General features: G+C 44.9%; 1 protein-coding gene across 3 annotated transcripts; it reads left to right on the top strand.

The window, feature by feature from the left end:
- The first annotated feature begins 546 nt into the window (after window positions 1–546).
- STMN1 (stathmin 1) lies at window positions 547–5969 on the top strand. Of its 3 annotated transcripts, none has more exons than XM_016129847.2 (5): window positions 547–653; window positions 2203–2275; window positions 2757–2929; window positions 4390–4581; window positions 5460–5969. In XM_016129847.2, exons 2-5 carry the CDS (start codon window positions 2263–2265, stop codon window positions 5529–5531), a joined length of 450 nt encoding a protein of 149 aa, XP_015985333.1. In that variant the 5' UTR covers window positions 547–653; window positions 2203–2262; the 3' UTR covers window positions 5532–5969. The 3 variants fall into 3 exon arrangements, with proteins under 3 accessions (XP_015985333.1, XP_036086118.1, XP_036086121.1); XM_036230225.1 differs by lacking the exon at window positions 547–653 and adding an exon at window positions 1149–1171; XM_036230228.1 differs by lacking the exon at window positions 547–653 and adding an exon at window positions 1556–1811.
- Window positions 5970–11372: the final 5403 nt, after the last annotated feature.

The following is an 11372-nucleotide window of genomic DNA, read 5'->3' as shown; positions in this document are numbered from 1 at the left end:
CGGGACAGGGTAGCCATATAGATTTCTTTACGCTTCCCATATTAGTCACAATACAGATGACACGCGGTTGTAGAGGTAGGGCGCAAGGGGCTTTACAGGGGCACGGAGTGTTATTGTCCTGTAACAAGGGCTTGGGCATCTTAGGTGATGGCAAGGGGTGGGGCACCGGAGGGGCCCTGGGCAGTCCGAGTATTGCCTTCTCGGTAATTCAGGACACGTGGGTCACCAGAGGCAGAGTCCAGGCGGCCACCCTCTGAGAGGTAGAAAGGGACCCCGCCACGCCCCGCCTCGCCCCTCCTTTTTCCTAGGGATAGGACAGCAGGTTCAGACACAAGCGAGGGGCCACAGTAACGCCCTCTTCAGCGGCCAGACAACCGCTTAGGTTCCCGGCTCACACCTAGGGAGACCCCTCAAACGCTCCCCACCCCTCGCATTGTCCTTCTATCCAGCCGGCCTGGACTACACTTCCCGAGGTGCTCCGAGGTCTACAGGGGCGGGGTCCGCTTGGCGATGTGGGGGAGGGGCCGGCACGTGCCGCCGCTTTCAGCCAATGCAGAGCCCTTCAGGGAGGTCACGTGCCGCTGTTTGGCGCTTTTGTGCGCGCCCGGGTCTGTTGGTGCTCAGAGTGTGGTCAGGCGGCTCGGACCGAGCAGGTGGGTGTGGGGCTCTAAGAGGAGGCTGTGGTCAGCGAGAGGGACGCAGCGGGCGGGAGGGGCTGGGCTTTGGCAGTGGCCCCCTGCTGGAGGGCGCGGGCGGGGCCGCGGGCCGTAGAGGGGCTGGCGGGCAGGGGTCTCTCCGCTTTGTGTGTGACTCGGGCGGAGCCTGGGCTTTGTCCCCGCTCCCTGGGGGCGCGGCTGTTGTGAGGAGGGGGCGCGGCCAGCCGAGCGAGACCCAGGCGTTAGTCCCGGGGTGCCGTCGAGGAGACAATAGGGGGCGTGGACCCTCGTTTGCCTCCCTCCCTACCCCTGCAGGCGCGGCCCTGCTGAGGTCCCCATTGTCTGAAGGGGTGGGGCAGCGCCCCCAGGGAGCAGCGGCCTTAGGCCAGCCAGCTCAAGGCCGGGGCTGCGTCTCCTCCCCGCCATCGCCCTCGCCCAGCGACTGGCGCCGCGCGGGTCAGGCTGACACCCCACGAGGGTGCTCGCGGCCGGGGGCACGGACAGCAAGGGTAGCGGTAGGTTGCTTGGGAACGAAGGGAGGAAGCGGTGAGACGGTGGAGGGGGCTACCCCACAGCCTGTTCCTTAGCTGCGGCGGGGGTTGGGGGGGGGTGGCAGCGAGCTGTTTTTGGCGGGAGTTGGGAGGGGGGCGTCCGCGCGGGTGAGCCCGGGAAAGGCGGAGTTACCCGGATAGGACCGTTAGCCCCGCCCATCCCTCCCCTTCCCACGCGCCCGGGCTCCCGGGTGTTGTGAGTTCGGGGAGATTCGAAAAGGCGCGGGGAGGAAAGGGGCGGGGCCAGGGGCCGGAGTGCAGGGCTTCCTATGATTGGCCGGGGGCAGCCGGCCGCTTTTCCTCGGTTTGACCAGTGCCACGCCCATCCTGGGTCCTGTGCTGTGTCTAATTCTCTGCCACGTTTAGGTCATTTCGCTGCCTCTGATTTTAATTTACAGCTCTTGGGAACCTATAATCCTACGTTTTCGATACTAGCCTGGATTCTACAAGAATCTTGACCTTAAAAAATCAAGACAGGATGTAGAAATTTGCATAACGTAAGGTAGCAAATATAACCTAAAACCTAGAGGATCATACAGCTAATTTTGCCCGCTCTTGGTCAAGAGGCTTAATACCCAAGAACAATAGGAATTCAACATTATTGGTTAGTATTAGCTTGGGTGTTTTATTTTCCACTGTGGCAGACACAGACAAAGCATGGGTGGGTATTTCTTTTGCACAATGAGTTGTAGGAGTATTAAGATGGCTCCGGTCTCACTGTTGAGTTGAATTTGGAATCTCTTTATGTTCGGAGGAGAAAATTTAGAGTTTATTAGGGAGAAAAAATTGTGTGACTTGCCTTTTTTTTAAATCCAAGAATTTCCCAATGTTTAGTATTTTATAGATTTTTATAATTTTCTTGTTAATGATATCTAAAGTCCACCGTAGTGATTTTTCTGACATTGATTTATGTGGATGTGATTTGAGGTTTCTTTGGATCGATGACATATAGAAATGAAAAGAAATTGATGCATGCTTTTGAAAATCATTTTCAGGGCTTCCCTTGCCAGTGGATTGTGTAGAATACACTGCCAGTCTCTTGTCTCCTGTTCACCATGGCTTCTTCTGGTAGGTAAACTATTTGGAAAAGCTGAAATTGTGACAGGCTTATGACTTTAGAATAGGAGGTGGCTCAGGTCTTAAGCCATTAATTTGGCACTTGTGTTTTTGTCTTATCAAAAAATCTATTATATAGGTCAGAGAATAATTTAAAAAATGTTATCACTTGAACATGCCCAGAGCTCATAATTGTTTTGTTTAGACTATTTGACTTGGGCCGAAGCAAAATTCCAGTTTTTTGCACAAGTCTTTCTTTGTTCATGAAAGCAATCGTCAAATACAGATGTTTCAGAATAGTATTTATTAATCTAAAAATGTCGAACTTTGTTTTTCTCAGAGGTGGTATTTACATAATAATTTCTTGCAAACACAGCTTTTTAATGAGCTCTAATTCTCTTCACTTGATTTGATTTTTAGAAAATTTTGAGCAGTTTATTAGAATAGGAAAACCACATTTTTCTGAATACATTATAAATATGATCAAATCCAGACATCCAGGTGAAAGAACTGGAGAAGCGTGCCTCAGGCCAGGCTTTTGAGCTGATTCTCAGCCCCCGATCAAAAGAATCTGTCCCAGAATTCCCTCTTTCTCCTCCAAAGAAGAAAGATCTTTCCCTGGAGGAAATTCAGAAGAAATTAGAAGCTGCAGAAGAAAGACGCAAGGTAAACATTACAATTTACAGAAGACAGGATATTTATTAGTGTACTTTGGCAAATCAGTTTTATTTCCATAACAGAACAGGAGGAAAACAATTATAGCTAGACAGTGGTTATAACTATGTGAAAATCACATATGCCAGTGGCTGGAAGAAAATACCAACTATCATTTATTGAGCTCCTGTTATATACCAACTTTTTAATATTTTTCTTCTTTAATAATGACCTTAAAGTGTAGGTATTGTCTGAGATACCAAGATTAGCAGATGGTCTCGAGAATGTTAAATTATTTTCCCAAATCTCATAGCTAGTGAGTATGGAGCCAGAATTCAAGCCCAGGCTTGTCAAACCAAACTTCATGTTTTCTCTTTGAAAATAAAGATTGTTGGTGGATAATTCTTTTTTTGTCTCTTTAGTCTGTGGGGAGTGGGGGTGTTCTTTTGGTTTGTGTGTGTGAGTTTTTTTGGTTTTGTTTTTCTGAGAACTGTATAAAAACATTTAAATTGCTGTTAATGTGATTTTGTTGGTTAGCTGGCATACTGGCATATCGTGACAGCTTTTATCTAAGCAATTCTATAGTAAGGTAGCCATCTTTAAATTTAAAAAGAACTAATCAGAAAAATCAAATATTAATATGCTCATTATAGAAAAATTGGGAATCAGAAATTTATAAATTAGGAAATTAAGAGTATTCGTTATTCTACTTCCTAGAAATAACCATTTAACATTTTGGTGTATTTCCTTTCTAGAACAAATGTTCTAGGTTAATAGAACATTATTCATTATGGACTTTACATAAATTTTCCCTTATTCCTCCTTTCCAATAGCCCTGATTGGGGTTTATTTTAAAATCAGGGAAACAAAGGCACAAAAAGGTAAAGTGGTAATCTGCTCCCGACCAACACGGGTCGTGCAATTCGAAACCTAGTACACATGCACATTAGGCTCCCCTTTTAAGCTACTGCAGCATATGCTATGCATCTTTCAGTGCCACAGTTGTATTAATGTGTACTGACCCGCTGTCAACACTATGAGGTCTTTCCCCAGGAAGAGGGGCAGTGTTTGCAGTGGTGCATCATCTCCTACCTGTCCTTCTATGTGGTTTGCATTCATGGAAAAGCAGCCAACAGGCTACACAGAAGAAGTTATTAGGAATAAACTCTGGCCCTGTGGTCATGAGCCTGTGTTTTACATTGCAACTGGCTATATATATAGTGAGATTCTTATCATGACAGAGATTTTGCAGAAGAGAATTAACAGAACCAGTGTCAGGTACTCTCTAGCTTTCCTGTAAGTAAATGATTTTCGCAGTATTTTGATAGAGGTAATTCAGGTCCTGATTTCAGAATCATTTAAAGAGCCCTAACATTCTGCCTTTTTTCAGTCCTTCCAGTTAATTTCTTTTTAAATTTCAACTAATGCTAAATACATTTCAGAGAGCCTAGCCATTGAAACTTTTTTTTTAGTCCCATGAAGCTGAGGTCTTGAAACAGCTTGCCGAGAAACGAGAGCATGAGAAAGAAGTGCTTCAGAAAGCAATCGAAGAAAACAACAACTTCAGTAAAATGGCAGAAGAGAAACTGACCCACAAAATGGAAGCCAACAAAGAGAACCGAGAGGCACAAATGGCTGCCAAACTGGAGCGTTTGCGAGAGAAGGTTAGTGTCTGAGCCTTGCTTCGAGAAGGGTTAAAAGCTTGAAGTTTCATGAACCAGTGAATCGGCTTCAGTTAATTGTCTTCATTCAAAGGTGTTTGGTGTCTTCATCAATCTGGGGACTCCACATGTTAAATGAGAGGTACCTTATTTTAAAATAAGATGAAATATTCAATATTTCCAGCATAAGTGCACTTTTCTTTGGAAGAGCAATAGGAAGCTGGGTTGTTGGATTCTTTGTGTGACCCAGAAAGTTTGAAGATTATGTCTTAGAACTCTAATCGTGTGATTCCCATAATATATAATTATACAGTAGTAGTCCTCTCTTATCTGTGCAGGATATGTTCCAAGGCCCGCAGTGGATGCCTGAAACCACAGATGGTACTGAGTTCTGTACATATACATTATGTTTATTCCTATTCATATATACATATCTCTGATAAAATTTATGGCTTCTCTTTGGTATATCCGAATTGCCAGCAATTCTTTTATTTTGGGTCATTATTAAACAAAACACAAGCACTGTGATCTGGTGACAGTTGATCTGATAAAAAGGCTGCTAAGTAACAGGTGGGTGATACAGTCTGGATATACTGGACAGAGGGATGATTTATATACTCATCGAGACAGAGAGGAACAATGAGATTTCATCACACTACTCAGAATGGTGTGAATTCTGAAATGTTTGTTTCTAGAATATTCCATTTAATATTTTCAGATTGCAGTTGATCACAGTTAACTGAAACCATAGAAAGCAAAACCATGGCTATTTGGGGACTATTGTATATATTACTGTTACATATACCGATGCATTGGTTCTCTTTTGGGGATGTGATTCAGCGACTCCTTTATTCGATGATGTATATACTGCTTCTTTACAGGACAAGCACATTGAAGAAGTGCGGAAGAACAAAGAATCCAAAGATCCCGCCGATGAGACTGAAGCTGACTAATTTGTTCTGAGAACTGACTTTCTCCCCTTCCCCTTCCTAAATATCCAAAGACTGTACTGGCCAGTGTCATTTTATTTTTGCCCTCCTGACAAATATTCTAGAAGCTGATGTAGGACTATAGGTAGATCCAGACGGTATGATGTTGTTTTAGGGGCTAAAGGGGAGAAACTAAAAGTGTTTTACTCTTTTTCTAAAGTGTTGAAGTCTAATGTAGCTATTTTTTCTTGTTGCATCTTTTCTACTTCAGTACGCTTGGTGTACTGGGTTGATGGCTAGTACTGTATTGGCTCTGTGAAAACATGTCTGTGAAGAATATGTAGTGGCTTCTTTCAAATTGTTAGATGCTCAATATGTTCACTTTAAAATCCCAATTCTGTCCCAATCTTACCAGATGCTACTGTACTTGAATGGTTAATAAAAACTGCACAGTGCTGTTGATGCCAGTAACTTCTTTCTATCTAGGGAATAAATTGTCCAGTGATAGAGACCCTCCTAGTTGATATGTGTTCCAGGTGGAGCCTTTGGGCTGGTGGAGCACAAATATCACTGCAAGTTCTCTGCCCTCGGAGTTCCTCACCCCAGAGTTGTTTGCATTGTCTTTTTCCACAATCATCACTTTGTTGTCATGCCTCAGCCCAGATCAGCTGTTAGGATAGTCTTTCAGATGTTTATTTGCAAACAAGCATTTTTTTGTTCCCGTGTCCCTGTTTAAAAGATTCATGGCACACATGGTATTGCTAGAGAATACAGGAAATCTTAAGATCCTAGTTAGAAATACTAGACTGTTAGCTTTATGTTACAGCTGAAGGTGGAGTATATCCTAATATTTTCCTGCCATGGAAGCTATGACTCAGGAATCAGAATATTAATAAAACTTGCCGTGTCCCTGTAGCAACTCCTGTGAAGTGATTAAAGGAACTTTATTTTTCAGAGCAGCACTTGACTTGAGTGGTTAAGGTTGGCATTACATCATCTTGTTATCCAGAGGCCATAATATTCACCATTGTCACAGCATTGCCTCTCAACTCAGAGAAAGCCTTTACCAGCTTTACTAGGGTATTTGGGAAATAGCCTTACTTACATGTGATTGTTTGTTTCTCAGACATCTATAAAAGCTCTTGGGAGCCATGTACCAATAGCAAAAGTATTTGCAAGATGACTACTAATACTACATGTTTGTACCTCTGCAGCCCTGGCTCTATTTTGATTTGGGTCTTAACCAAACTCAAGGATATATAATAGCCTTTCCCAGTCTCATGTTAGGTTTAAATGAGTTTGTGTGTATAGAAAGACCTATGTTTAGTATGTATTTAGCACTCTACATAAATAATGACTTTTCATCCAGAAGTGAGTGAGCGAGCTAAGTTTACACTCAAGTTGGAAATGATTATGCAGCTTTTATGTGCCTTGAATTGATTAATAAATTAGATCAAGATGATCAATTTTAGGAATTCTGAAAACTGAATTTAAAGTTATGCCACGTAGAGCCAAGGAACAAGGTCAAATGAGCTTAACATTAAGTTCAAATACTGTCTAAACACAGGTCAGGATGAGGCTTGTGTGCAAGAACTTAGCATTGTTCACCCTTGGATCCTCCATCTTTGGCATGCAGCAGGTGTTAGAGGTCTGCATAGGTGAGATGGTGCGTACAGCAATCGAAAACACCAGTTCTGAGTAGCTGGGATATAAAGGTGGCCTGAAGATAGGAATTTAGAGTAATGATACTAGGTGTCCTACAGATGGCAGTAAGCTTTTGTTCCTATAGGACATGGGGAGGGAACAGCTTAGGAAAAAAAGCAAAAGGGTCAAGCTGGACCTGAGGGAGGATCTCTATGTTAGTTAAAACCAACGCCATGGTCCGTGGTGGCCCTGACTCAGTTCAAAGTGGTCCTGAGCTCCCACCTTATGACAGTGATTGTCACTGGAAACTGAAAGGTACATCTTAGAAAATCGTTTCCTAGCTTTAATATTTCACCTCTGAGCTTTGGAGAGGCACTTAGTCCTGGGCTTCAGTTTTCTCCTGGACAAAATGAGAAAGTTGAGCTAGATTAGTTAACTTTATCTTCCACCTCAAAATTCTTTGCATATAACTTGGAGAGAAATGGCGGGTGCCCATGGGTTTCTGGGGAGTGTCTCTGCCTTCCTGGGCCTGGGTGTTCTCTCTCCTGTCCTCAAGGTGTACATTTCTCCCAGCACGGTCATCCTCTCTTAGCACTTCTGTCACAGATTAGTTTCGTAAAGCCAGATTCGTATGACTATAGCCTGAGGACCGTCACCAAGGAACACACACCATTATTCCCTTTGGCTTGAGTGGAAAAACAGGCTTGTCCCTTCCTAAGGGTTTTGTACTTGGGTGTGGTGATTGGCCTTGATGGGAAAAAGAGGATTGCGAAGAAGGCACTTAAATTCACATTTAACAAGCACCTAGAATGCAACACATTGGGCTACATGCTAGCTACGAAAAAGCGAAATGGGGTCCCGGCATATCACATGCTGCGGGAAGGGGGAGGAGAGTTGTCAGCACTCAGCTGAGAATGTTCACCCTGTGCTTGTACTAACCTGTTATTCTAGGGAAGAGACGTTTCATCCACACCCACTATCCTTTTTTGGGTCAGTAGAAAGTGTCGCTTTCTACTGTGGGGGTTATTTTCCCAGTAGAGAGTTCTGATTTCCAGGGATGTTTAAGCACCCTGGGTAAATTTGTCCTTCCAGATAACAGTTTGGTCACTTTATTGTTAATTCAGTTGTCTGAGTCACTGCTGAATATGATTCACTTAGGAACAATGAGAAGGTGAAGGCCCAACTCCTCAGAAGCTTTCCCTTCGGGTGGGAGATTGGATTAGGTGCCCTTCCAAATCCAAGACAGTGGTTCTGGGTCTTCTCTGTCTGGTTAGTTTGTAGACCCCTGAGATCAGGGGCCATGCCTTGGCCACCAAGGGTTTTCCTAACTGAGCTGAACTCTGAAGCCCCAGAAATATTATTGCCACTTCAGTCTCCTGACATCTGCCTCATCCCTCTTTACCCAGGTCAAACAGCAGATCCGTGGTGTCCCTATGGTTGAGGCCTCTGCCAGCAGAAACTGGTATTCTGCACTTAAGGGGCTCAGGGAAGGTTCTCTGACTTGTTTTGTGCAGGCACCCAGATTTTTAAAACAGTTGTAGAGTTTGATGAACTCCAAGAGGGAGGGGCCCTGGCCCGTAGCTGGAAAGGCCTAGCTTTCTCCCAGTATGATGAAGAGCGGGCTGTGAAATGGATCCAGAGCAAGAAGAAACAGGTGGCAGATTATCCAGATGGCCATGGCTGCCACTTCAGCAAATGGTGGGTGCGAGGGGGCCTGTGCCTGTCATATTCACCACTGGATCTGTGGCACATGGTGGGGGGTTAGAAAATGTGCTGAATTAAATTATTATAAGTGGGTGACTCCTGTGGTCCACTCGTGGGCACACAGCTTGTACTCTTTCTGTGTGGACCCCATGAGGAGTCAACCCAATTTTCTAGAAGCAAAGGATGCCTCTCCCCAGCTCTGCAGATTGGTTGCCGCTGGTGCCCAATCCTTATGGGCATTCTCTTAAATCCAAAGGAACCAACTGATCGCCTGCAGCCAGAGTCGGCCTGCATGCATGTTGTGTTAGTCTCGTGGCTGTGTTTTAAATTTTTAAATTAATTGGCAATTCATTTCATTTGAAAATCTGATTTCAGGCTTATCTTGAAAAACTGGAAAATCTGGAAACCCTGCGTTCACAGTACCACCTGAATCTAATCAGTAGGCTTGGGCAGCTGCTGCCCCCTTGAGGTGGGATATGTGCTCTACAGCTATTCATCCCTTTGGCCCACGTTTAAGGACCCTTGGCCCTTGTAGGTCTAGAGTTTGCAGGTACCTGACATAGATGACAGCCACTCCATCAGTCTGTCAAACTTCTTTTTAGGTCTAAAGTCTAATCAGTACAAAAGGTATAATAAACAGTAAACAGCATAATAAAAAAATGACTCCCTTCCCTCTGATATCCCCCAGCTCCTCTCCTTCCACAGACATGCTGCACCTCTATAAGCACAGTCACCAAACACTCATTGTCACCTCTCCATGAATCAGACACACCAGCTGGGCATCAGAGTCACACGGAGACCCAGGAATCTCATCAGATCTTTGGGGGTAGAATTTCTAAAATTGGAGCTGAGATGTCTAGATTTTTTTTAAAGCCTGTATTTTTTTTCTGTTGCCCAGCCAGGCTGAGACCACTGTACTCAAGGTGCAATGTCCTAAACACAATTCCTGCTCTCTAGACCCCCAAAGTCTAGTGGAGATGGGGCCCAGAGTTCTAACCATCAGTGCAGACTACCCTGTGCAGGGACACCCAGCCAAGGCCTAGAATCTGGCTATATCCTTGAACCAAGGCATACGTTAACACTGTCCCCAACCCCCAGGGGGGCAGGTGCCCACTTCAAATTTACCATATCAACCATTCAATGCAAATACAGTAAGGCCTATGTTCTGTTATGGGGCACAGATAGGTTCCTCAGTCCTGCTGCACATTCAGGATGGCTTCCTGTAGGAGGTGATGCTTGGGCCAAGTTTGATATAGGGGTTAGAAGCAAAAAAGGCACACCTCTACACTGTACTTCTTTCTCCCAGCTCACCCCACCCCCACACTCCCTGCACTTATCAGGGGCCACTGATGGGACTCCATAACAATGTATATCAAGAAGGCCCTGGGAGACAGACTGGGGTGCAGGGAGGAGTCCAGTCATAAATCAGACCAGGGTGCTCAGCCTGGGGCTGCCTAGAGTTAACTGGCCTGGTATCCGGAAGTACCTACTTGGGGGAGCGGGGATGCAGGAGCCTTGTTCCTTCTGGAAAACCTCCTGCAAAGCCAAAGTCCACCTCTCAACATCCCTCAATCAGTGCTATCAAAGAGGAGTCCTAGGACTGCTGCCAGTCCACAAACTGCTGCTGCTCTGCAAGGAGATAAGTATAAAAATTGAAAGTAAGCATTGAGAAACTTTTATAACTCTGCCAAGTATATTGAATACAGTTAACGGCTAGTATTTGCATCTTTTATTTGTCATCAGAAAAATTTTATTATGAAATAGACAACATAAAATGTGCCATGTCAACCATTTTAAGTGCACGATTCAGTGCCATTAAATACCTTTACAATATTGTATAACCATTACCACTATCTAGTTTAATTCTCTAATTTTTCTAAAGTCTAAGTTCTCAGCAGATTAAAATTGTTGAAAAATTTAATTTAGTTTGAGAAGCATGGGCATAAATGCTGACCTGTGGGCTTCCCAAAGCCTCAAAGTTTCTGAGGGCAGGAAATAGGCACCTAATTGAAGGGCTTGGTGCATTGTTTGGTTTCATTTCCCTAAACACGAGTTGAGATTTGCCCAAGAGAGTGGCATGGGCTGAGTGGAAGGATGGGCGCCACCTTGGAAAGGAGGGCAGGAGACATTGTGCTGCCTTGGCCTAGGGCAGGTAGAGGGTTCTGCCTGGGCAGGGCTGCCTTGGGCTCCTGGGACAAGAAGGCTGGATGAGAGGCTACAGGGCATCCTGGCAAGCTTTCCTCCTGACTCAGACTGAGGAGGGATTGCTTAGAATTCCGAGAACGTCAGTTCCAGCTGGAAGAGCCCTGGTGTCTACCCTCCTTGTTTAAAGGAAAGGCTTGGGTCCAGAGAGAAAGAACTTGCTCAATGTTGCAGCCAGTTACTGGTGGTCCCAAACCTAGGCCTTTTAATTCCCAGGCAGAAGCAAGGCAGAGCTTTTTAGATTCACAGAATGGAATTCAAGTTCCAGCTCTATTAGTTTGTCAGGGGCCCTGGGCATCTTGTCCAATGGGACTA

Source organism: Rousettus aegyptiacus, unplaced genomic scaffold (genome assembly GCF_014176215.1).
Source record: "Rousettus aegyptiacus isolate mRouAeg1 unplaced genomic scaffold, mRouAeg1.p scaffold_m13_p_1, whole genome shotgun sequence".
Lineage (NCBI taxonomy): Eukaryota > Metazoa > Chordata > Mammalia > Chiroptera > Pteropodidae > Rousettus > Rousettus aegyptiacus.
The sequence above is the reverse complement of the archived record's forward strand: the minus strand, read 5'-3'. Positions and strand labels throughout refer to the sequence as shown.